This window comes from Polyodon spathula, chromosome 8, assembly GCF_017654505.1.
Source record: "Polyodon spathula isolate WHYD16114869_AA chromosome 8, ASM1765450v1, whole genome shotgun sequence".
NCBI lineage: Eukaryota > Metazoa > Chordata > Actinopteri > Acipenseriformes > Polyodontidae > Polyodon > Polyodon spathula.
In genome coordinates, this window is record NC_054541.1 from 18,204,072 (window position 1) to 18,231,990 (window position 27,919).

A 27,919-nucleotide genomic window follows, 5' to 3' on the forward strand; every position below is an offset into this window, starting at 1 on the left:
ATAATTCATATTTTTTCAATGTGTAAAACACCCAGTATGCAGCTTATCTGGAGCACTGGATACAATATTTAATATAGTGTCTTTAGTCTGAAACCTAATTTTGAAGGTAAAATGAAGAGAAAATGTCATACCCAGTTATTCCACATTGGTAGTAAGTGATTCATAATTGGGGACCACAGCACTTGTGGGATAGACTGCTTATTAAAATATCAATTTTCTATTCAAGGATACCAAGATATTTACTGAAAAAGTAGTCTGAGTAAAGTCGTCTGGCAATAAAATCACCGTTCCCTGTTTATTTATTTATTCAGAGCTACCAGGGTATTTAGTAAGGGGTCTGAGTGAGAAGAAATGCGCAACACAATCTACACCCCTAGTACTGCTGCAAATTGTTTGTTGTCTACAAACTTTTGAACTCACTGTATAGCCACCATACACATGTAAAATATGTACATTTGACAGATGGACAGAAGCCTCAGTATACTCCAGATACTGACACTCCCATTCCAAGTTTCATCACTTTTGGATTACCGGTTCTCTGGATATTACATATTGTACAGACACAGAGGGGTCTATTCATAAAGGGTTAACGGATGTCGTAAGGGGAAAACAGGAGTATGCAATTGGATTTCGACCATTGCTATTCATAAGTGACAACTTGCATGTGTCGTTGAGCTCCACGGACAATCGGACATGAAGGAATGTTTTAAACTAATTGAGATAAAGGTTAATGAATACCTCATTAGCATTTATCGGTTTCTGAACATCAACGTTTCTAATCAAATCTGTACCACAGCAAAATGCTGTCGACGACTAGGTGTTATTTAACAGTGAATGCGGTCAAGTCTAAACTAACGACTGCCTCATTTTAAAATGTAATGTGATCACCATTATCAATACAAGCAATCTGAACACTTAAAACGGTCCTCCCCCCAAAAAATGTACTAATATTGTATTATTAGACTGCTGTGCACTGTTTTACAATTTGCTTTTCTGAGATTAACACTGCCTAATATTTTGAAAAATAAACAGTCATACAGTATAAATTGTCATACTTGCATCTGTGTTATGCTAACTTGAACTAACTCAATAACTAAAGTAATTTTTATCAGACAAGCTGTTCTCGAGACGTATGAAAATTAAATATGACATGCAGACAGACAGACGATACCCCAAGATTGCAGTACTATCAATATACTGTGCTAATGAATGAATGCCCTTAGCAAGCTGCATCACAATTAGAGGAGCACTTCCCCCGTATGCAAGACTCTAATAAGGACTGTACATCTCAGGTTGCTTGTATGGCTTGGCCTAATGTCAAAGTACCTCTCAGCTTTACAATGCTTACCTATGTTTTACCATGTTTTATTACATTTTGCTATGTTTTACTGTGGGAAACTTTACCATACTTTAACTATGCTTTATTACACTTTGCTAGGTTTTACTGTGGGAAACTTTTATAAGGGATACTCTGTCAAAAACAACATAATGTGCTATATGCATAAACCATGCAATCTGTATATAACACACAGAAATTATTCTAAAATTGTGCTTTATAGTTATAGTCCAAATATTAAGGAATTAAATTCTCTGTAACTTCAGACAATGTATGACTCATAAAACAGCTGATCACAGAACTAGTCTACGAATACCATTTGCCGTTAATGAGAAAAGCATGCAAGTTCTATTACAGTGTTTCTTCCTTTCTGGTTTTTGCTTTGCAACAATAATTATGTTGAGATACAGACACATAAAATGACAATGGAAGTCTTGCAGTTGCTAACAAGGTGCTCTTTGATTTTTTTTTTCATATACTGTGCATTTTCCAGTTTACCATGTTTTTTTTTTTTTTTTTTTATTAGCTATAACATGACTTTAATATGATTTTACTTTGCTTTATTAAACTTTCTCTATGCTTTTACTATTGGAAACTTTTATAGGGCATTTTATTAAAATAAAAAAAACAACCCCCCTCTTTGGAAGCTTAATGGTGTACAGAACTCTGTTCCTCTTACCTGTAATTCACTTCCATTTACTTTGTAGTTCTCAAATGTGTAGTTTTGAAAGAAACACGTGTTTTAACGAACACTATATCTGCAACTGTCCTAAATTAAAGACATTTTTGTTTTCCAAACTTACTTTCTGGTAGACCTGCGCTCCTTGTTCATGTCAGTTAAGTAGAAAGCTGAAAACTGTTATGTGTGTTCATTTCTGGTAATGCTACAACACTTCCATATGTTTTGTGCCTAATAAAGATATAAAAAGTACTGATATTAATTTAAAAAAAAACGTTTATATACAATTAGTTCAAAGTGCTTTTGTTCCATTGTTTTGCTGAAAGTAACATTTTCAACATTAATTTCCGTTTTTTTTATAACCGTGAGCAAATAATGCCTGAAGTGAAATATCACAGCTCATGTAAATAGAAAAACTGCCCTAAAGCAGTTGCTCTGTGCATTAATGATTCAGGTGATAGCTTGCATCGTCAGTGATGAAGGTTCAGATGATGAAGAGTTTGGCGGTTTTGGATCAGATGATACAGACTCCACAGTCTGATTGATTACACTTTCCCGTTGTTCTGTTACAATCCATATTTTTTTTTTATTTTATTTTTAGACACTACAACAGCTTGTAAGAGTTTGTATTGAACATTGTAATACTATACTGCCACGTTAATTTATTATTGTTTATATAAAGTCATTTATTTTAGTGACCTGAAAATTTTACGTGTTTAGATATTTTTTAAATGTAGCGACTCTTATTTTAGAGTTTTTCACCTACAGTTGTGTATTTTCACAATGTGCTTTTGCACTGCACACTGTAGCTTTAAAGTTTAATGTTTATTTTGTGAAAATATTTGAAATGACAAAGCAGTGGACATACTGCAGCAACTTTGAACTGTATTTCACCAGTCAATAAATATGAACTGCAATTCTTGAGGTTTTTTTTTTTTACATTTACATGCATAATTGTAAAAGTAATCTATCTGCGTATTGTTAATAATTCCTGTAATTTCACCCTTGCCTGAGTCAATGCCCCCTGCCCCCACACACATGCATGCTTTTGCTTTAATGACTTTACGCTGAATCCGGTACATAAAAAATAATTCTGTTACTTTTAATTGTGATCTTCTTGTGATCTGTATCAAAAGGCACTGGTATACCAAAATACACCTATTTAAAATAGCAAAACAAAGCATTCACTATTCTTCCCCATTCAACAGTGATTTGTCACAGGAACTGAATGTTATATAAAAAGGAATGTCTTCCTGCATTAATCCACTTCTCAAAACTAGAAATTAAGCATTACCGGACTAATCAACTTCCTCTGCCAGCAGTGTTTTGTCAGGAGCTCAATCCTACGCAGAAAAATTCTAGAGAAGCCCAAATTACCATCAGAGTTATTAGCAAGACAAGAGCCCTGTGGTACTCCTTCACTCCCTATGATTGTTATCCATCAAGGCACTTGTTTTGGCAAAGAAAAAGACCAGGAATGAACTTAATGTGATAATAGCGAAGGCCTAAGCTGAGCTGGTGGTGGGCCAGTGAGTGATTAACACGCTATTGCAATGCTGCTTTCTGTCGAGAAAGAAAAGACACTTCTTGGTTTTTATAAGGAAAGCCCACTAATGAATTACAGCAGAACTTCAGAGTTACAGACACCTTGGAAATGGAGCCTGCTCGTAAGTCTGAAATTAGTTTTCAATGGTTTTAATAAATGTGTACACTTGCTAACTACACCCTCAATCTGGTGAATAATACAAGAACACAGCACAGTAATGTAATACTCATATTGTTATGGTTCTAAAGTATTTGAAAAAGTAGTATAAATTGAAAAAGGCTACATTTAATGAGCAAGTGGTGGTGTTCTTAAATACAGCGTTACACATCCCCACGTGTTGATACAACTCTTTAAATAAAGTAAATAATAATCCTTACACTATCAGTGCACTAGAGCAGACACTTTGAAAAAAGCTTTGAAACAGACTTCCTATTTGTTGAAAGGAGAACACATCATTTTAATGTGGCAAAATGAAAAGGCAAACACATTGAGAGTGCTTAAGAGGACTTTCAATGTATAACTTAGTTGTTTTCCTTTACTTTTCTAAAATGAGTGTGTTCTGGTGTTTTATCTCTTTCAAAAATATAGGAGTTCATTAAAGACTGGTGTAAACACTTTGAAAATATGGACCCAAATGTGTTGCTCTTTTGACTCATTGGGGTCGTGTATGAAATTCCATTTCTGCCTTGTTTTCCATGATACAGTCGATATTTTGGATAAATAGCTGTGAGAAATAATATAGTCTGTATAGAATATAGTATGTAGATTACAGATATAGATATACTATATATAATATATATATAATATATATTATATATATATTATCTACATATCAATAGTCTTAGATTATATTTACTCCCATTAATAGATGGTGGATTTCAACTGAATTGAATTTTTAGAAATATCCAATTTGTAGAAAATTAATTAAAAATAACTTGGTTATAACTTGGTTGGATAAGTGTCCACCCCCTTTGTAATAGCAATCCCAAAATTAGCTCAGGTGTAACCAATCACCTTCAAAATCACACACCAAGTTAAGTGGCCTCCACCTGTGTTAAATTGTGGTGATTCACATGATTTCAGGATAACTTCAGCAGTTCCTGTAGTTTCCTTCTGCTGGGTAGTACATTTCAAAGCAAAGACTCAACCATGAGCACCAAGGTGCTTACAAAAGAACTTCGGGACAAAGTTGTTGAAAGGCACAGATCAGGGGATGGGTATAAAAAAATCTCAAAGGCCTTGAATATTCCTTAGAGCACAGTCAAGACGATTATTAAGATGTGGAAGGTGTAGGGCACCACCATGACCCTGCCTAGATCAGGCAGTTCCTCCAAACTGGATGACCGAGCAAGGAGGAGACTCATCAGAGAGGCTAATGGCAACTTTGCAAGAACTACAGGCTTTTATGGCCAAGACTGGTCAAAGTTTGCATGTGACAACATTATCCCAAGCACTCCACAAATCTGTCCTGTATGGTAGGGTGGCAAGAAGGAAGCCATTACTCAAGAAAGCCCACCATGAATCCTGTTTGAAGGATGCAAAAAAATATTCAGGAGATTCTGTAGCCATGTGGCAAAAAGTTTTGTGGTCTGAAGAAACTAAAATGGCCTAAATGCAAAGCGTTATGTTTGGCGCAAACCCAACACAGCACATCACCCAAAGAACAATATCCCTACTGTGAAGCATGGTAGTGGCAGCATCATGTTATGGGGATGTTTCTCATCGGCAGGGACTGACTGGGATAGAAGGGAAAATGAATGGAGCAAAGTACAGAGAAGTCCTTGATGAAAACCTGCTGCCCTCTGCCAGAAAGCTGAAACTGGGACGGATGTTCACCTTGCATGACAACGACCCAAAGCACACAGCCAAAGCTACGCTGGAGTGGCTAAGTAACAAAAAGGTAAATGTCCCTGAGTGGCCCAGTCAGAACCCCGACCTAACTCCAATTGAAAATTTGTGTCATGACTTGAAGATTGCTGTCCATCAACACTCCCCAAAGAACTTGACAGAGCTTGAACAGTTTTGTAAAGAAGAATGGTCAAATACTGCCAAATCTAGGTGTGCAAAGTTGGTAGAGACCTATCCCAACAGACTCACAGCTGTAATTGCTGCCAAAGGTGCTTCCACCAAGTATTAACACAGAGGGGTGGAGACTTATCCCATTACGATCTTTCAGTTTTATATTTTTAATATATAATTTTTTTTCTCAAAAACTTTTTTTCCCCATAACAGTGTAAAGTACGGTGTGTAGATAAGTGGAAAAAAATCCTCATTTAAATGCAAGAAACTGAGGCACTGACACAACAACATGTGAAAAAAGCTCAAGGGGGTGTAGACTTTCTATAGGCACTGTACATATTTAAGCAATTTTGACTCTGGTCACATAGCAGTCCTGATTGTGAAAAGGAACAGGCAGAAACAGAAGCCTCTCTAGAGGCAGTGCTGCTTTAAAACTTTTAAGGATGCAATGACCAAAACAGAACATGATATTCAAAGTACATCTAAAACAGCAAGTGAAATATATTCCTTCAGAGAACTGTGGTATTTCATATCAAGCTGCGCTTTAAGCAGGGCTGTACCATTATACAAAAGGAGGAGTTGCCATGGCTCAATTAAATGCCAGCAAGCTTCTACTTAAAGTGGCTGTAGCCAGCGTTCATAAATCTTACTTGGCTTGCACTTCTATTCACTATATAGTCTTAAATCAGCAGTTTCAAAGGAAACATACACATGTAGTTTTGCTTGCCTTGCTATGCAGGAAATCTCTTTCGCTCATTTTAGCTCAGCAGTGTCCTTGTGGTCAAGCATCTCATTGGCTGCATAAAATGTCAGTAATTAGGGGAAGCAGCTGGTTGGTTACTAATATGAAAGGCCCCAAAGGGATGGGTATAATTTCACTCTTCAGCTGAAATGACCATGAATGTGCAAGACAATCAGAAAGCAAGCCCTGCAACCAGGGAATTCTAATCCCTAGTGTAGTACCAGATATATTTCAAAATGTAAAAAAGAATGTTTGCTAAAACATAGATTTCTTTCAAAACTATACACTTGAGAAATAAATAGCGAATGGGTGTGCATGGGGTACAAAATGCATGGCGTTATTTAATAAAAAAGGATATTTGTACTGTGTCTGCATTTCTTCCCAAGAGACATGAGTTCCATTAATAGAAGTTAGTTCTCAGGGCTCTCTCTAAATTATGTATAAAAGAACTTGATCTTGACTGGCCTGGCATTTTTCATGTGCTAAAAGACCTCATTTGAATATTTCATTTTCTTCCCAATTCATTTCTGTGATTTACTTTCCTTACGTTAGCAAAAATTAAACACTAATTCCATGGGCAAACCACTACACTGAAATACATTTGTAAAAGTAATTATACTTCAAATAAAGTACTGATTTATTGCATTGCTAACCAAATACATTGCTATATGTATTTTTTTTTTGTTTTGTTGCTTTGTAAATGAAATACAATTATGGGAACTGTGCTAACACTATTATAGATGCACTAGCATTTCAACTAACCTTTAGTTAGCCTAAACAGTAAATAAAATATTTAACAAACTGTGTAAACAATGGAATGGGAAGAACTGCCACTTATTCTAAAGTTCACCGTTTGATTGAAGTCTTTAAAATCTTTGAAGGAGCTGACATAGTTACAAGCCTCAGCCAACATCAGTTATGCTACTGAAGAGGCCATATGGTCCTCTATAGTGGAGAAAGTCAATGCTCTCGTTCTTACCAATAAATCCTTTCCACTGCATCCTCCGGCATCCCAAACAAAGTGACCCTGGGTTTGACTATGCGGGTCTTCTCCATCTTGCCCTTCTCCTGTCCTCAACAAGAGCCAATTGTCACCACATCAGGAAGTGTACCACAGCAGCCACCCTGAGGCCAATGACAGGTCTCTGAAGGTGTGTGGTTTTATACAGCTCTTACTCGTTTCTACAATGGCTTGTACCTTGTAAGAGGCGGTGCAAAGTTTTTGAAAGGGTCAGCAATTACCCAAGTGCATGGCAAAATCCTTATATCGCATTATTATGTTTGTATCCGCTTAGTATTCCTGATCATTCCTAAGAAGAATTCACCAGATAAGGTAAAGGCAGAAAGAGAAGTATTGGATCAACAAAACTCAAAACCACTGTACATATTTGCAAACACCATTAAAAGGAAAGGGAAAGGTTAAATATTTTTAAACTACTTGTTCTTTAAATTCAATAACAAGTTATAGTAGATGTTATAATACAGGGCATATCCAGTGTCTCAGATTTTACCCACTCAAAAGCCTCATCTCTCCTAGCATACTCAATGCGCCCTGTAGTACTATTGTATATGTGTATATATATCACAATGCCAACATTATCATTGCATCATCAGTAGCTGACACTGGAAATTGTTTGTGAACCCGTAGACCTGCGATCGTGTTGGAATCATATGGGTTGTCAGCCACATTGGCATGCAAATACAAGAATCCCTCCTTTCAACACAGTTGTTTAGTGCTATCTCAGCACAGCGTAAGCAGCTAGCTGTAAAATCACCATGCCGCACCAGCTGTCACACAGCACATCATGTGTGCTCAACTAAAGCAGCAGCCTGTCAGACTTCATTCCTTGGCTTAATCCAGCCTTTGAGGAATTGTATGAATATTATCCCATCTGACTGTGCAGGTCTCCAGAGGGAGAGGATTTGGGCAGCTTCAGTCAGTCTCCTATTGTGCTGTCAGCACGCAGGCACAAACCTGCCTTCCAGATGCCTCGGCACACTTGGCAGCCCCTGTACAAAGTATGTTGCAGCCTGGAAAAACCAGGCTATAAAACATATTTCCCTGTGATCTAAGTGCCCTTCATTTAAAAGTTATCAAAATGAAGGGGGTGCAGTACTAAAATTAGGTACGATACAGTATACAAATAATTTTTAGCTCTTTTATTTAAATACTATTAATCATATAATACAGAGTGTATTTCTCATGAGGTCGAGGGCTTGATCGTTTTGCTCTCTTGACATTTAACCAACTGTTTATTCCAAAATATACAACAAAATGACAAAACAAAACAGACTTGTCACCAACACAGACTGACAGAACACAGTAACAGATTTGAATGACGTTAGTTCCTCCAGAACTGCATCAGTATTGAGGCACAATATTTACAATGGGCACAGCTTTTAGGATGACTGATGCAGTGTAATCCAAGAAAGTTTAAACCATGTTGATTTGGTAGGTATGAGGTGTAATGTTAGTTAGGTTTATTGACAATCCCTTGTAAGAATTTATACATGTTCCCTTATTGGCACTTCATAACCAAGATTCATTCTTTCTCTGTCACAGTGATGCTTAGAGATCTTTGACCTTTGTGTAACTCATAATAAAGTTTTCCCATAATAAAAGCATAGCAAGGTGTAATAAACCAGAGTGAAAGCATGGTAAAAGTATAATATAACCATGGGAAAACTACAACATTAATGGGAAAATGTACTTTGGTAAACTTTTATAAGGGAATGTCCAGTTGCATATTGGACATTGGAATGAAAATGAGTTTTATACATAAGTTTCATTGTGCAGGTCCAGTTGTTGCAGGAGCTGGTCAACGCATTCAGCTGATGCACTAACCTTTCACTATTGCACTAACTTGTTGTAATCCTAACTTGTTGCATCCTATTTCATATTGTATTTTAGTAGAATCATTTGCAGTTAGTTACTGCAAACTATACTGTATTTAAATATTAATCTTCCATTCTAACCCTTTACTGTCCAGTAACCACTGTAAATCGTCTTGGATTACGGCGTCTGCCAAATAAATATTAATAACAATAATAATAATAGAAACCTGCTATTTCACAGACCTCCCTGTTTCTTAATGATGTTATTAAGAACACCAGCAAAATTAACACAGTTAAAGAGTGTCTGTATTTATTTCCTCTGTTACTTAAATCATTAATATTAATATAGATCCCAGTATCTGACTTCTTCATTACCTTTTCAACTCTTTAATAAGAGTGTCAGTATCTCCATCTGCAAGGTATCTTCATCAGATATTACTTCATTTGTATGCATCATCCTTAGGACAGAACCTAAGTGAATTATGAACATTAAGTCTCTGCTTTAAAAACCTTCCACAGGAAAAAAACGTACTCTGATCAACAGAACAGAAAGCTGTGATGAAATATCCAATTATACGCTCAAGGGTTTTTAAATGCTTTATCCATTATTTATGGCTGAATCGTTTTGTTAATTTCCTGTCTGATACCATCAAAACCACCCAACCCCTGCACAGGCACGCCATACAATGGCCATACAACACGTCTCCTATAAGGTCAATATGATCAGAATAATTTTCCTTTTGCGATTTCAAAATCGGGGCGCTAAGCAGCGAGAACAGAGTTCCTTGGATGGGCTGGCCTGACAGTTCTTTCCCAGTGTTCAAGGGAATCGGCCAGCCAGGAAGGGGACGAGACTCTGTTGCAATAACGCATTGACCCGGAAGGGAAACACTGCAGCCATAGATTGGAGAGGCGGTTGCACTCGTTTAACAAGGGGTCATGTGTGACAGCATAAAAGGGGACAAAGAATAGTAATCTGTTCCTTCGCACTGTTTTTTTTAAATAAAATGAGAAGGACTGTGAGAGACCCCATTCCATATGGAAAAAAATACAGTGAATGTTTTGTCTTGTAATTGTCTTGTCTTGTCTTGCACATTACCAGACAGCTCACACAGTTCCGGAGCTGTCACCAAGGGCCAGCACTAAGCCGAAACGGCACTTCACCACTATTCAGTAAATAAACTGTATCACCCACCATGAGCACTACTGCACACACCAAGGGCTGGAGACTGTGCATGTATTATTGTGGGTCAGACATTGTGTTTATTAGTTGGGTCTGCAGTCCGTTATTGTTTACCCCATGCAGTACACATTGTTGTGTACGGTCGGGGGATTGCTGTTTAGGTCACCAGACCTGGAATATAAAATAAAGTTCACTGTTCCAAACTAGGCTATTCCATTACAAGGCTCTGTCTGTTTAATTACCACACTGCATCACTCCTGCACCTGTTCCCATTCAGCCACTTTGTCACAGGCGTACACAAATTAATCCTGATAGAAAAATTAAAAGATTAAAGCAAATCAGCACTTGATCTAAACTGACAATATGCATATCAGTCATTAAACTGGACACAAAAACTTAACCATTACCAGACATAAATATTTTAAATTTTGGTGCATGTTTATGAAGTTTTAATGAGTATAATGCTACATACAGTACATGAGAAATCTGCTTGGTTGGCGATTTCAAAATTATATGAAATAAAGAAAAAAGCTATATCTATACTTTTTTACTGTATCAGTGAATGTAATTCCTGGAAAAACAGAACTGTGGAGGCGCTACACGGAAATGGGTATCTAAAGAGATACTAGAGATATTATTTTCCCATAACCACTCTAGCTTAGGGAAAAAAACATGTAATGCATCTCTAGTGACTATGCCAATTTATACTCTTAGCTGTCATCCAGCCTTCAAAAGGCTATTCCACGATAACATGGTTTCTTCATTCTTCAGAAAAAAGAACAGAAGTCAGTGATGGATTATTAACTCTATAGTTCATATTTTAATATATGAATTATATTTTCATGACTACGCGTACCATTTTTAATGCCTACACTTATCCTAAAATAAACCAGAGAAACAATGAATACTCCATTGAGTACTGTAGGTAGCCCATGAATGCGGAAGTATGTTCAAACCTAAATTAAACAGCTCAATTCAGAGAATTACTTTCCTTAGATAAAGATCCAGTCCTGCTTGCAACAGTTATTTGGAACCGCCCAATTCCTAATTCTGTTTTCTGAATAAAAGCATTCCAAAATGAGACCTGCTTAAATGTTCAGCAGTGTCAAACACTAAGCAGTTGTTGTATAAAATAAAAAAATACATACACTTCGATTCGCAAAAAAATGCTATACTTTACACACAGCCCAGCTTACCCTATACCTTGTCCTCTCCTTTATTCACATAACTGCTCAATAAAACTGTTGGATTCTTGTGCGTTTTAACCATCACCTTTCATTTTGATCTGATTGTATGATGTTCCAGTCTGCTGGAAGGCTTGAGAGAGTCATTTAAGAGAATAGGGTTGTTTCTGAGTATTCAGATCACAATGGAGTATCCATTACAATGTTCTCCTTTAGTGTACATAACTGGATAAGGGCCCTTCACCACTTCAGTATTTCAATGAAAGTCTGCTAGTGAAATAATCATGGTAAACATCAATTCATTTTTATAGTCTTTGAGGGTTTCTCTCTATCTTCATTTGGTCTTATAGCCAGTCTATTAAGGCACACAAGAATGTTTTATCCTGCCTTGGAGCCTGAACTGTGTCAATCCCTTAGCCTGCTTTAGTTACGTCTACTGTACTATACTGATGTCTTCTATATTAAACTGGACAGTTTTATACTCACAAGTGAAAAGAGGGCTCTTCATGTCACAATGTATATGATGTCTTTGCCTGATTGATGGTCCTACATTGGTTGTGTCTTGTTTGTTACTGAATGATTAGCAATAAATCATTTTCCAATTTCAATCTCACTCAACTGTAGACATACAGGTAAGAGATATTCAGACAGCTTCTCTATATAAAAGTGATAACAGCATTGATAGGGCATGCCCCTCAATGTCATTATCCCTTACTTAATATTCACAAAAACAAAAAATATTTTTGAAAACAGTCTGGGGCATGGCTACCTGTGTGTGCTGAGTCACTAAACACTGCTAATGAAGCTTGATGTTTATAGAGAGCTTTTTTTTTTTTTTTTTTTAAAGACTGCTGAGATCTAGGCTTTGATCATGCACTTCACTTCACCAGCTACACTAATAGGAGGCAGCAAATGATCACAGTGCTTGATATCTGGCAGCATGCTCACAGCTATGGAACAAATGAGCGAATTATGTGCATATCCATCGACTAGGCTGCAGTGAAATCAAAAACACAGTCAGTAGTGGACATGAATTTTGATCATGGCACCTCACTCAGAAACTTAACAATTATGCACATGTCTTTGGTACCTGCACACATTTACTAAATCTCAAATTATGACAGCTATTCCCCAAGTAATTTCCTATGGAGGACATTTATGGTATTACCATGTATGTGTTGGTAACACAGGCAGAGATTAGAATAGGATAAAACTAGGAAAAAAAGATCTTAACATCATGTGCATGATGCATATAAAGGTGCGGCAGGCTGGCAAGTGGATAGAGGCCCAGAGACAGACTGCAGTTCAAAAAAATACTAGTGTTATTATAAATAAACACAAAAATAAAGTGCACAAGGGCAAAAATATCAGTATTTAAACACAAATAACAAAAGGCCAAGCAGCAAAACTTGCAAAAAAATAAGGTTTCCAGGCTGGGCGATGACTTCACTGGATTCAAAATTTCAAAAATACAAACAATCAAAAATACAAACAATCAAAAAAACCCACCAACCTGCTTCCTCAGCTCCCTCCTCTCAAATGACAATCAGAGGCCTCCTTTTATGTCAGGTGGCTGGGCGCTGATTGATCGTTAATTAAGTTAATCATTTAATCAATTAATCAACCCCAGCCACCTGAACATAATAAACCCAGACAGGTAGGGGAAATTAACCCCATCCCTGCCAATTTCTAAACAAAAGGGTTAACCGTGATTTGTGATTCAGGGTGCATCATGGATGGGTTGCATGTTTTTTCCTGTTTACAAGATGGAACACACACTGGGTTTGTACCTAAAATCAACGAAAAGAAAAGCTTGCAGCAGCGTATTGGGTTATTAAAACCCTCCAGCCCACGTGTGCAGGCTACACTGACTCAAACATGATCTCACTTATTAGATAAATAGCTGTAATGTCTGCAGTCAAAACTGGCTGTTTATTGGGGCACAGTATTGTTCTGCTAGGAACACATAATATAAAATTTATTTGCGTTCTAATATTTCTTCAAGAACAAAAACAAATGTAATCTCAGTATTATATCATAAAGTATGTTTCAGTTGCCCATCCTTGGAGCTAAGCCAAGCAACTACTTGTACAAGGTTGGAAATGTCTCATGCACGCATCTCCGCTTGGTTCATTATTGCCTTCGCTTGAGACTGACATTACCGAAGCCACAACTCAGTGTGAAACAGCTACATCACCCTTAATATCTGATACTATACCGGAATCCAAGCACTGGACATGAGAACAGGATTCTAAATGGATATTGATTAAATAGAGGGTTATTTAGCTGTGTGGAAATAGAAGATAGCACAACATTATGGAAAAGTAGCAAACAGCTATATAACCAACACGAAATTAAGGTTGGAACTAAGAAGATGCTGGCTTGGTCATCAAGGTTAGTCCCAGTGCAGATCTAATTGTTTCTTCAATGATCCCTGTGTTTGAGCTCTTTAAAACTATTCATCTACATAAAAAAGCAGTAGAATTGGTGGGTGAAATCAGCACTGATAACCATTCACATGTTTTTAAGTACATGTTCTTTTACTGCGAATACTGCAGCCTAAATGTGTTCTGCATGGCTCGTTCGTTATCCGCAGGCAGTTTCCTGAACAGGCACAAATGTAAAATTCACGTTAAACTACGTTAATAACAATCAAGTCCCTTCTGTGATAACTATCTTAAATTGTAAGTGATTTATTTCAACTTTATGTAAAATAGCACAGAAAGAAATGGATTTCTAGTTTATCATTATCAGTAATTGTTTATGTAACCAATTATTCCAATAACCAGTACCACACTGATAAAGACACATCTTCCTATGTGAATTTTGACATTACTTCCACAATAAACTTCCCCTTTTTGCATTTAGGATCTTATGAACTGCAAATCTTCATTATATTCCTATATTTCTGCCACAGTAGCCTGAAGAAATGTAATTGAATCGTTCAAATCATTCAGTCCTGGGATTAAATTACTGAGATGACTTGACATAAATCTGGGTTGAAGATCTGCTGCTGTTTCATTAAGGATAAATGTATTTTATTTGAACCTTTATGAACAATAATTCAATGTCCTGCCTCTGTGACAGGGTAGGACACTGACCAGAACACTGGCAACCTTCCCTGATTTTCAATGAGAACTGTGACAAGACTTGGCCAGCCTCAGGAAAAGAGTGTACTGTAGCAGAATATGTGATTTCTGTTAAACTTAAATACACTGCAAATTCTTCAGCAGGCTCCTATCATACACTCATTTGACTGCATTTAGACATTTTAGATTTTTCTTTTATTACTATAATTACTGTATTATTAGAATGCTCACCGTGCCCCCCAGTGGAGAACCGCTGTTGTACGGCGCGAGGGTAAGGAATTCGTCCAGCTCTTATTACTCCCCTGAGCCTCTCACATGCTGACTTATTTGTCCTCATGTGTTAGGACTGCGGCCCCAGCAGCGAGGGCAAAGGTAGTGGGGGTCGGTCAATCGGAGGGCCTCGGGCACTCCTCTCACCAGAGGTTCTGGAAAAGACTGGGGATGCACCAGGCTAAACTGGTTAAAATAAACAATGAGAAATGCTTAAAAAAAAAAATCCATCCAGATAAACACAGTATTTTTTTTCAATCGACAAGGATTTTTCCAAGTTTAAAAGTTGGATGGAAACCCACTTTCTGTCCTGAGGCCCTGATATTCTCTCAAGCAGAGAGTCCGTCAATTGTTCTGAACTGTGCCAAATTGTCCCTTATAGAAGTTTATCACTGTAAAAGCATAGTGAAGTGGTCTAAAGCATAAAGCCTGTTGGTATGGTATATTAAAACACATGACAAACCATGGTAAACTGAGGTAAATGCATAGCAAGATCACGTGAAAAGCATGGTAAAACTTACAAAACAACCTTTAATAAGCGGTGTGCTCCATTATGTGTACTAATGTTGAGACCATTAAACTCATTACAATTGTGAAAATGATACACAGAAACTATAATACATATACATCCTAAACACTTTATTGGTAGATTTTAAAGCAGTTGCAATGGCTGAAAACAACTTATGCTGGCCATGGCTACTCTGGACCTTTTACAAATAAGTTCTCCATAATGCAACACACAAAAACAAAGGAATGTTGTTATCAACAATAAAACCAATATCCACAATCCTAAATTCTGCTTTATTAATAGAAACAACTGCTAAACTGATTAGCCCGTTGTTCTCATAGACAATGACTGCTTTGATATTCCTCTGTTATGAGCATGATCTCATTAAACTGTGCCAGGTTTCCACCACCATTCCCTTTAAAATGCCAAGGGGCAACCGCTAAATTTAGTTGATTGCTCAAAAGCCCTCAGCTGCTTAGTAAACAAGTCAAGAAGATTTTCATATAGTTATAACTCAAAATGACCTACAGACTAGAAGACTAGTACCTACCCTCCATAGACTATACAGCTTACCAACATAGTTTAATAAACTAAGCAGAGTTATAATGGGGGTGCAGTCTTCATGTGCTTTGGGGGCCTCAAAATACACCCACCCCTTGTTATATCACCCCTTGCTATACTGCGGATTCGGATATATCACGGTCCTGGAGCCCATTTTTACTGTTTAACTGTCATGCCTTAGCTGCAATGTACATAGGCACTTAGAATTATTGTTCATTTTATTTTGTATTACACATCACAAACAACAGTAGACAAAACAATTAAAAACAAAGCATTAATATTGTACTGTTATCAAATACACACGTATTGCACAATAACACAAAGCAAATTAAATATCTACTTGCTAAAGAGGGGTGTTTACGTGTGGCAGCAGTGCACTAGCAAAAGTCAAAAGGCAGTGACGTCAGCTCCCTAGCAACAAACCTCCTATGTTGAGAATAGATTCTTGCAATACAGCAGGTTTGTGCATTTGAGAAAGGAGAGGAAGGCTCATGAAATGAATTGGAGACTGAAGTTGATGAGAAGCAATTCCCCTCCACTGTACGAATTAAAATGGTGTGCTGCCTTTTATACAAAATATGAGAAAAAGCAGGTTGTTTAGAGGATTTATACTGGACCCTGATGTCCCCGATAAAATGAGGGGGTGGTTGTACAGTATTTGTTAGTCTATTTGTTTTTCTATGGGTCTCTCGATATAGAGCGTATTTATATTGGACCCCGACACCCACGATATAACGAGTGGGTGGCGTATCAGAACGAGGGGGAAACTTTAGGCTCTTCCTGTAACCCGTTGGCAGCAATGTAGTTATGTCTCATCCATCGATTAAACTTTCCAGCCATTCAAGTTCAGGTTATTGATTTCAAAAGCAGGCCCATTGAGTTTCATCTACTCTTTGCAGACTGTCTACCAGTGTTGTTTTTATGCACGACTGAGTTCACATGGCAAATGCCTAACAATGTATTGTATTGTATTCTGAGTGGTCGCCAGCATACTATAGGTAGCAAACCTCTGATTAGCTGAACACTGTTAAGAGAGTGTGTAGGCTTGCTTGAGTAAACTGGAGTAAATACTTTAAAAATATACTATATACAGTATAAGTATCTTATATTTCATTTATTTTACAGTCCACAAGCCAGTCTAGGAGGGGGAGAGGGGGAAAGTGCAAACCACATTGACTTACATTGTAAACCCAAGCAGGCGTTCTTATCTAGTTTACATGTTTAATATTAGATTCCACATTGTCGCACACAAATCATCTGCCATTTCAGGGCACTGCATGACTGTATCACTTTGCTATAATAACTGTGCACAACTTCAGACAGCTTCAACTTAATTGCCCTGCAGTCACTACAGCTGGACTAACCGTGCTTTCAATGTAAACATGGAAAGAAGTCAATGAATAATTAGCTTTAATCTAGACATATCTAAAAACACACAGACTCCATTCACCCTCAGATTCTGACACACTCAGTGGTGTTGATTTAATTTAAATGCGTGACTAAATACTGTCGTCATTTAAATTTTAAAATGTTTGGATATTGACACAACTAAAAGAGTCTAATTCTGCTCTTCAGGGTGAAAAAAAGCCCTTTATCAACTTTCTGGAAAATTCAGCAATGCATACAGCATTTAAGACTTGACAACCAGACACACAATGCCCGGCAGCTCCTCTAATCCAGTAGAAATGATGACCAAAGCTTCTAAATTGGCACCTTTTTTAGCACCCTTAATAGTCATGCACATTCCTAAACATAAAAATGCACTTGCCCGTAATCATTTCCAATTTTACATTGATGTATAGCATATTGGTTTCTGTTTTCTTCATCTTTCCACAGCTTAGCCTTTTGTGTACACAACTAATCAGAAAGCATACTGCAAGTTCTTCCCCTACCCTGCTTGCCATTTTGTGGTAAAAAAGTTATTGCAGGAATATCAGTAGCTCATTTTAAATGACATTGAAATTAGTTACAGAAACAAACCAAAAACCCGGCACCTTTTGTAAAATGTATCATCATATTAACTTCACTATTTAAATTTGAATGAACCTGACACTAGCTTCTCAGAAGAAAATATTACGGAAATTTCAAAGAAAAAAAGCCCTTTTGTTTTTAATAATGAATTCCTGCATGTATTATTCAGGGTCTGTGGCAGTAGACCAGCCTGGGTTTTTGACGACCGGCGTACTATTGCAATGCACCTAGTGTAGATTCCGATATATATATATATATATATATATATATATTATATATATATATATATATATATCTCGATGTATATATATATAATATATCTGGTTTAGCCTCCTCGGTCCTTTCCTTCAGTATACCGAACATTTTTCATTTGAAATTACCCGAGCTACCGTCAGCCAGACAGCCCTTAGGTACGGACATTCAGAATAATGAATGTTCAATATTTAGGGATCCCAAATATTGGTCTCAAATTTGGTATATTTTGTGGTCTCGTGCAAAGCAAATGCTGCGTTCTATAGTCAAATTTAGTTTTCTCTTAAACCTGGAGAGTATGTTTCTTGCGTATTGCCATTTAAAGCTGTAAGAGATTTTGCAGTCACAAAGAGAGCATCTCTTTCGAATGCATTCACTTTTATTATAAATACAAGAATACCCATATAATTTCTCTTGGTATTTGAGCAAGGTTACAGCAGTCATTTGTATTTATTTTTATGACGGAATGTTAATTGTTTTAATGTGTAAAATTCATCACAATTGTACATAGACCATTATGTTACAGGACATTAATAGTGTAGCAGAGAGTATTTTGGAATGCAGAGTATTTATGCTTAACGAGAGGTCTACACCTAATGTAACTACACCAATTTTCCTTTGTTTTAAAAATCTCCACAGGGCATAAAGGTGCTCACTGTAGACACACTTTCCATAGCCTCCATATTTACGGAGGTTGTTTCCTACCCTGCATTTATAACATGTTGATATAGCAAGCGGTAGCTTCGTCTAAACCAGAATTTACTGCCACAGATTGGATATTGGAGGAACAAGTACTATTGATAGTAGATTCTGAACTATTTCACAACTGGAGGAGGACGGTTAAGTTACCCAAATGCTCTGTCTCTTGTTGGTGCTATCATCCCAGAGGGTGAATACTGTATGTCACGTAGATCCAAGGTATCGTGTGGTCTGGTTGGTGGTAGTGTCTAGTATCTTGTCTACAGTGACATATTCTACATTAATCTCCCTCCCCTCTCTCACCATATAGGTCAATGCATAGATCTGAATGCTCATGAGATAATCAAACAATTCACCCTGAGGCACGATAGTTTGATCGGCAGCGACCACGTTGGGAGCTGTAACGCGTATGTCATGTCTGAGCAGAAATTAATTTGAAAAGCAGGGTGCATTTATAAAATGCCGAGATACCAAGCGATATCTTCATCTAAACCAGAATTTACTGCCACAGCTGAACGCAAGCTTCATTTGTGTGATTTATAGAAGTTAATACGTCATGTGAAGGGTGTCTCTTATTAAAGAAGAGGCGTTTTCACAGTTTGAGCAGCCAGAACCGCTAGGCTTCACTTCACAGTGCTCTCGCCCAAACTGCACGAGAACCGCTCAGCTTCATTTCACAATGCCCTCGCCCAAACTGTAAGGGAACTGCTCAGCTTCACTTCACAATGCCCTCGCCCAAACTGTACGGGAACCGCTCAGCTTCACTTCACAGCACTCTCACCCAAACTGTACAAAAACCGCTCAGCTTCACTTCACAGTGGCCTTTCCCAAACAGTACAAAAACCGCTCAGCTTCACTTCACAGAGCCCTCGCCCAAACTGCAAGAGAACCACTCAGCTTCACTTCACAGTGCCCTCGCCCAAACTGTACGGGAACTGCTCAGCTTCACTTCACAGTGCTCTCACCCAAACTGCACGAGAACCGCTCAGCTTCACCTCACAATGCCCTCGCCCAAACTGTACAGGAACCGCTCAGCTTCACTTCACAGTGTTCTCGCCCAAACTGCACAAGAACCGCTCAGCTTCACTTCACAGTGCTCTCGCCCAAACTGTACGAGAACCGCTCAGCTTCACTTCACAGTGCTCTCGCCCAAACTGCACGAGAACCGCTCAGCTTCATTTCACAATGCCCTCGCCCAAACTGTAAGGGAACTGCTCAGCTTCACTTCACAATGCCCTCGCCCAAACTGTACGGGAACCGCTCAGCTTCACTTCACAGCACTCTCACCCAAACTGTACAAAAAACGATCAGTTTCACTTCACTGTGCCCTTGCCCAAACTGCACGAGAACCACTCGGCTTCACTTCACAGTGCTCTCGCCCAAACTGTATGAGAACTACTCAGCTTCATTTCACAATGCCCTCGCCCAAACTGTACGGGAACTGCTCAGCTTCACTTCACAGTGCCCTCGCCCAAACTGTACGGGAACCGCTCAGCTTCACTTCACAGCGCTCTCGCCCAAACTGTACAAAAACCGCTCAGCTTCACTTCACTGTGCCCTTGCCCAAACTGCACGAGAACCACTCGGCTTCACTTCACAGTGCTGTCGCCCAAACCGTATGAGAACCACTCAGCTTCATTTCACAGAGCCCTCGCCCAAACTGCACGAGAACCGCTCAGCTTCATTTCACAGAGCCCTCGCCCAAACTGTAAGGGAACCGCTCAGCTTCACTTCACAGTGTCCTCGCCCAAACTGCACAAGAACCGCTCAGCTTCACTTCACAGTGCTCTCGCCCAAACTGTACGGAAACCACTCAGCTTCATTTCATAGTGCTCTCGCCCAATATGCACGAGAACCACGAGATTATGCACGATCTCGCCATTAAGCTCACCTCTCCCATGCCCCTCACCTTTGCTGTTAACTACCATGCACCTAATTGCAACTCTGCTTTTATTGCACAGTTTTCAGAATTCCTCTCCCTCGTCTGCGCTCCTACCGACAAAATCTTACTCCTAGGACTGTCTTGAACTTTCTCAATCTGTCTAGTCCCCACTCACACCTGAGGACACACCCTGGATCTGCTCATCACCAGGGACCTTTATGTCTCCAGTCTCTGTCTCAGATGTCTCTCTCTCTCACCATTTCTTAAACCCTGCTAATATTAATCTCGCTGCTCCTTCCTCCACTACTGATACTATTGTCTCCTTATGTCCCAAGAATCTGCTGAATCCTCTGAAACCCTCAGAATGTGTCTCTGCATCCCCTCTAACTGGTACTTTCCCATGCTCAGTTGATGATGCCTTGACCCTCTACAATGCCACCCTTACTCATATCATTAACGCTGTTGCCCTACTTACAATCAAAACCGTCAAGAAAGATCAATACTGCCCATGGCACAGCCTCGAACTTCGACTGCTTAAATCTGCTTCCCACAAGCTTGAGTGCAAGTGGAGGTTGTGTGGACTAACGGTTCACATAGAGATCTGGACCAACCATCTCGCGAGCTACAGGCATGCGTTACAGGATGTAATATTTCTCTGAAATCATAAATACGGGACACAGTAAACCCAATGATCTCTTTAAGACCATTGACTAAATCCTACATCCAGCCATCGACCAATCCAACTCCTGTCCATCCTCCTCTCTTACCTGTCATGATTTCTCCTCTTTCGGAACAAAATCAACAACATCAATTCTACACTCGCCCACCACAAACCCAATCTGCTACTTGACCACCTTGATGCTCCTTCAGTTGCTCCTCCTGCCCTCTCCCCATTGCACATGTTTCCAGCTTAATGTTGAAATCAATTACTGCCACGTGCCCCCTGAACCCCTGGCCAACTAACCTTGTCCGTCTCTGTGCTTCTGATCTTGCTACCTCCATTATGCACACTCTCAACCTGTCCCTGGACTCTGGCTCGGTTCCTGCTGCCCTCAAGCTTGCCATAGTTACACCGGTACTCAAAAAACCATCCCTACACCCGGCTGACTTATCTAATTTTCGTCCCATCTCCAATCTCCCTTTTCTCTCAAAAACTCTTGTAGCCAGTCAGCTGATGAAACATCTCACGGACAACAATCTGCCTGAATCTCTACAGTCTGGTTTCCGGCCGCATCACAGTACTGAAACTGCTCTGCTCCGGATTGTGAATGATCTCCTGCTCAATGCTGACATCACTGAAAAAAATAACCATTTTGCGAATTTTGAGCATTTACAAGTTAACAAAGAACAAAAATGAAAGGTTATTTCGGTCTTTGAACAAATTATTTTAACCAAAGTGCGAATGGAAAATATCAAACAAGGAAAGAACGAAACGCAAAAGAGGAGATGGCTTCTTTGGTCTTTGAGTAAAGTGATATACTCAAATTGCAAAATATGCTTTGAGCAAATGCCACAGCAGCAAGCCTTGCAAAAACAAAATCTAAAATTTGTGATTTTTTTGTTTTGTTTTTAAATAAATGTTTTGCAGTGTACATGAATCAATCAGGCTAGTCTAGTTTAGGATTATACTCCTGTGTTTACTTGTTTTACTTTCTAAAATATTTGAACAGTATAAATTCAAGGAGGTGTTATGTTGTATGTGACTTTAAGAACATTAGAAATGCTACAAACAAGAGGAGGTCATTTGGTTGTTTACTGATCCAAGTAAGAACCTCATCAAGTCATTTCTTAAAGGAACGTTGTGAATCCGCTTCCGAGAGTTTCATTTTTTCATTCCTTGCTCACATTTTTGGAACACTTCTAAGTTACCCCTGTATGTAAAACATCTGGCCTAGTTCTAAAAAGTCTGCTTCAGGGGAAGTATTTGTGTTATTTTGTTGTATATAAGAATTAAGAGATTCCTAGTAATTGGAATGCTTTGAAGCTGGCAAACGCCAGAGTTCTCTTTTTATATGTAAGAAATAAAGAAAATGGTGTCTTTTACACTAAGTGTTACACTTTCTTACCAGTTTTATTTTAATTTTATAGTCGGTGTGTAGGGGGGGAGATCTGTGCTGACTCTGCTGGCATGTTCACAGTGCTGCACGAAGAGGGCAGCAGTCGTCCAACAACCGCCTGTGAGTCATGGCAGTGACACAGGGAGGTGGGAAAGTGGGTGTGTGGACTTTCCCCCTCTCTGAATGGCTAGGAGGTGAGTCTTGGGGAGATTGTTAGCCCTATAAGTTAATTCTATGCTGTTTCCTCAGGTCTGCCCTTTTAGACGCACGAGACTGTGGAAGCGCCGGCCCAGAACCGAGAACCAGTCGGGAGAGAGTGAAACGGTGTTTCAGAGCGAGACAGTGAGGGCGGGGAACCCTTGGGCAGACCCCGGAATATTGTAGCCGAGCAGGCTAGTTAGCCGGCAGCGTAGGTCGGTGATCCGGGTCGCACGGGTAGCGGCGACCGGGATATCGCTTCCAAGTGCAGCACCTTTTCTTTGTAGTTTTGTTACTGTTTTATTTTCCCTGTTTCTTTGTGCAATATTTTTTGCAATATTGTTTTGAAGCACCTGCAAGCGCGCCTGGACTGTTTACCATTGCTTGGTATTCCTGTGGTTCTGTTTACCATAGTTGGTAAGCAGACCACGGACCAACAGCGCCCTCTGCGGGCTAAAGAAACCCAACACACTCCTAAAATAAAACTGGGCACCTGTGCGGTGTTGTCAAGTTCACCTGTCTGTCTCCTGAGTCAGTGAATTACCCACCGCCCATCCACACGGTGGCAATTACCATTTTTAATGCACTGGAACTTGTTTTCAGCAGAAATATAAATTAATTTGGCAGCAATTTAACATGTAAGGAACATAAGATCCAAAAGTATTGTGATGGTATCAAATACCCCTGCATACCCCCTATGACCCTTAGAGGTACCCCCAGTTGAAAACGACCATTCTACACATTGATCTCAAAACACCGTCTTACTCAAAATGTCGGTGATGATAGCGTGAAATGGGTGTCTGCAGCGGGAACGTGGCACAGGTGTTTTTAGTGCTACCCTTTTTCAAACTTCATTTTCTTGTCTTTGTCTGCCCGATGTAAGATTTACAGTATTTAATACATAGTCATTAAAGGACGGCAGAGCGAGCTTCACCCAGGTCTGCCTCTAGGATACAGGGGCTCTTAACCTCTGTGATAGATTGGCAATTATTGCAGCACAGGGATAATAATATTTTCTTTTATAGACTAATGCATCGCATTTTTAAACACATCTTTAAAAATTGTTTCAATATAGTAAACAAAGCCCCATGCATTTAAGTGACACATGCATTTATCTGCAATTAGTGCACTGGAAGAACAGCTGTGCCAATGCCATGTCAACCTACCAGTTTGCTCACAGTGAGAGGTGTGCTCTAAGAGGCTTGCTTGTATGTGTAAAACCGCAATCTAGCTTGGAAGAATGTCTTCCTTTTATAGATGATGTTCTGGATCAGAGACTCAACGAGAATGTTATGCTTTCAAATTCAAGTCGTCAAGTTCCTGTCATGTTATATCCTGTACAGGTGAACAGCTGTCTTCCTAATACCTGGCACACACAGGTTAAGACAAAACATACTATAAAGACCAATTGTTGTGCCTAAATCACATCATTTCTCAGGATAACAGAACCAGCATTAGTTTATTGAAGACAGATATCCTGAATAAGCGAGGAATTTAAAAGGACCTTAAATCACACTACATTAATAATATACAACATGCAGGAGAGAAGTATTTTGTACTGTTTGTTTCTAAATGAAATTTGAACACATTACAACATGACTGCAGTACAGTAAATGTTAAATGCGTCACTTGAAATATGAGTGAATTGTGAGCGGTTTCTTTACCTTTCACAAGACGAGACACCTGCGATGTTGGCACACCAAATTTCTTTGCCACAGCAGCATGAAAAACCACAGGAAACTCCAGCTCCTTCCACGGTTCAAACTTCTCAGCCAGATGACAGGGGAGGCAAAAACCACTAGTTTACGCAATTACGCAAGTCACAGCGTAATCACTTAAGTCACTGTACTGCTCTGAAAAACGATCTCCGTTCATCATTTGAAAATGCTGTAAAGCAGCTAAACAAAGTGACGTCCCAATTAAGCAACACAAACAGCAATGGGAAAAAGCCGTCTCCCTGGGTTATATAACATTTTAAGCAGCAATCCTGATTTTTATCAGGATCTCGATTAGGCAGCACAGACTGTACCACCAATCGCAGAACAATTCTGGGTGGGCCAATGACAGAAACAAAGATGATGATAATCATGTTATCAGCCCTGGTAAAGACCCAGTCTCTTAGCCCTTCTATTTGAATGCAATCTGATAAATTCTCTCTATTACAGCCAGCTCTCTTGTACAAAAGCTTGTACAGAATTTTAAATTCAGCAAATGAGGGGGGGATGATTAAGGGTAACCTTGTTAAGGGTGCTTCGGGCCTCTCTTATGCTCCAGTTTAATTGACATCAGAAAACGTCAACACTGCTTCTGTGAAAATCTTTTGTCCAAACGCCCACATTAAGTCTAGCGAAGGGCTGTTATTTTATTGAAGAACAACGCAAGGTCACTGCATGGTGAAATTAAGCAATGATGTCAGTCTATGGCAGACTTCACACTGAACTGAAGTGTATCACGGAATCTCCCTCAAGCGCTTATAACTGGGGGAACGCAGCTGGACAAGATAGGGAGCCGTTTAACTATCTGGGGAAGCAGAACACTGAAGGAGGAGGATAAGGGACTTCCAAACTGATTGGGTGTGATGGCTCAATCCTTCAGACCACTTTTCTTAAAGCAATTGCAGCTAACAAAAAAACTAAATACATCTTCATGTTCTGGACTTCCATTGGCTGCACATGTTAAAGCAAACTTGCATTTTCATTTTAACACCTGATATCTTCAAATACTGCTGCATTGTGGTACATGTTTAAGTTGACAATAAAAGAATATTCTGAAAAATAAGCAACACATTAAACTAAAACAGTAAAGTGAACTGAGAGACAAGCAATCCATTTATGCAGCTTTTACCCACGCTTTAATAAAAAGAAAGTGCATAATGAATGTGTTAATGAGTTTGTCAGAGACCTGTGCTTTGCTGGACAGCCACCGTTTATTGCAGACAGGTATGTATTGGTGACTTCATGCAACAGTACTCTGTCCATCAGCTGTTTTAAGGTTGCATTTATTATTATCTATAGCAATAGTTAGTACATTTACTCACAGATTTTGTTTTTGAGGGAATGTCACCACCACCATCCTTTTTTTCCCACATTTCCATCTGCACCATGCAACCAGTCTGCAAAACTCAACCTCAACCTCCTCAATTTCCAATATGAAACTGGGGCTGCCCCCAGTTCTATCTGCAGTCTGCAATATGGTTTATTTCTTTTTTTGTGAGAAGGTTTCAACTTTAAAAAAAAAAAAAAAAAAGTTTTTCCAGAGTTCTGCTATGGGTAATGTGTGCATTTTGTTTGCCTGGAAGACTCTTTAGTCTGCTATTTACAAAACAAAAATCATTCTTAAAACTGCTGTCACTGTCCCTGTGGAACGGAGTGTCAGAAATGCATTTTAATGGCTTCCATTTTTTCCCCTGATGTCCTCCAAACCCAATTTAAAAATAAATAAAATAAACAATGGTCAACATAAAAACAAATTCCTACCATGCCGCTGCCTTGCCTCGAGCACCCAAACGGGCGTATACCCACTTTTTTGTTTACCACTACACCACTGCTACTAGCATTATGCAGTCTTCAATGTTTACATCACTCTGACTGCCTCGTTGCCATGGTATTTCACGAAAACACAGACCACCCCCGAACAAATAAGGAAATTGCGTTACACAGTATTCTGGGGGTCGCTTCAGTAAAAACCATTGCCCATGTTAAAACAGTGTGTCGCCGCCAGGTAAAACACAGGTACCCCAAAAGGCAGCAGCAACTGAACCCCATAAAACAAACTGCGGATCTACCCGACACATTGTTTGTAGCATGTTTTTCACTTTGTAAACCGCTTTGTGATGGTGGTCCACTATGAAAGGCGCTATATAAAAATACAATATTATTTATGGTAGCGTTCATGCACACCGATTTGAAAGACAGCCCGCATTCTTTGTTCAAGGACACCGCAGGCTGTCGTGCTGCTACTGGTACCCTACCACCCCGCAGCTGCACAGGTTACCTTTGTAGTTACCTCTTTGAGCTGCTCCAGCTCATGTTTGAGGGTGTCATAATCCGCTTCTAGGTCCGTATATTGCTGTTTTAGGGTCTGATTTTCCTCCAGCACCACCAAGCCGCATTCGGCAGCCCTGATTTTCTCCTGGGTGGTTTCGGACAGCTCCCGCGACAACCGTTCTATCTCTGCTTTGTGACCAGCACTTTCCAGCAGCCCTTCTGCAGCCATAGCCTTCTTCCAACAAGAGATGGATGGAGTAATAGTCGGGTGGGTGGAGGAAAAAAAATCTGATGTAAATGCCCACCACTTTTTATTATTATTTTTTTTTTTAAAGCAACCCCGCGTCAGAAGATTAAGATAAATAAAAATCCAGAACATACGTTTCTTTATTAAGGAGCACTGCTTTTGCTCCAGTTAGTCGTGTTGTACTCTTAGCAGCTCAGCATCCTTATTTTTGCTTATTCATAGGCAACGGTCCGCCATTTCTCCCCTCAACTGTAGCAAATTGCGTAGACGCTTTGCCATCTTCCTGCCGGTGACGTCAGCGTTGCCCCCCTGTGAGTGTATCTCTCGTCTCCTCGCTCTCTCAGCAGATGCCAGACCCAGCAGTTCTTTCTTTGAATGAGAACGCCGAGGGTATGCGTTAGACATTTTTAGCTGTAGCTATTTGTTATGAAATCTATAGAAAAACAAAAATTGCGTGACTTGGCATCGCCACACCTGACAGTCAATTACAATAAAATAAAATAATTTAAAAAAATCAAAATTCTGGGGGAATTTATTATACAAATTTGTACAGCTTTTTAGTATGTCTCACCCAATGATGTCCCTGATATTGCGCATTTGTTTGAGTGGAGACCAGTGCAATGATTGAATTAGACTAATGTAATAACACAATTTATTATACACCGTATTATTTGT

At 39.1% G+C, this 27,919-nt stretch overlaps 1 protein-coding gene across 7 annotated transcripts in view; it reads right to left on the reverse strand.

Annotated features, from left to right (window-relative positions):
• The window catches only part of LOC121319546 (protein bicaudal D homolog 1-like), a 107,156-nt gene extending 79,643 nt beyond the window's left edge, over window positions 1-27,513 (reverse strand). For all 7 annotated transcript variants that reach the window (XM_041257106.1, XM_041257105.1, XM_041257104.1 and 4 more), the window contains exon 1: window positions 27,017-27,513. In XM_041257106.1, the coding sequence (XP_041113040.1) occupies window positions 27,017-27,376 (360 nt within the window). In that variant the 5' untranslated portion in view covers window positions 27,377-27,513. The remainder of the gene's footprint in view (window positions 1-27,016) is intronic.
• Between the last annotated feature and the right edge of the window lie 406 nt (window positions 27,514-27,919).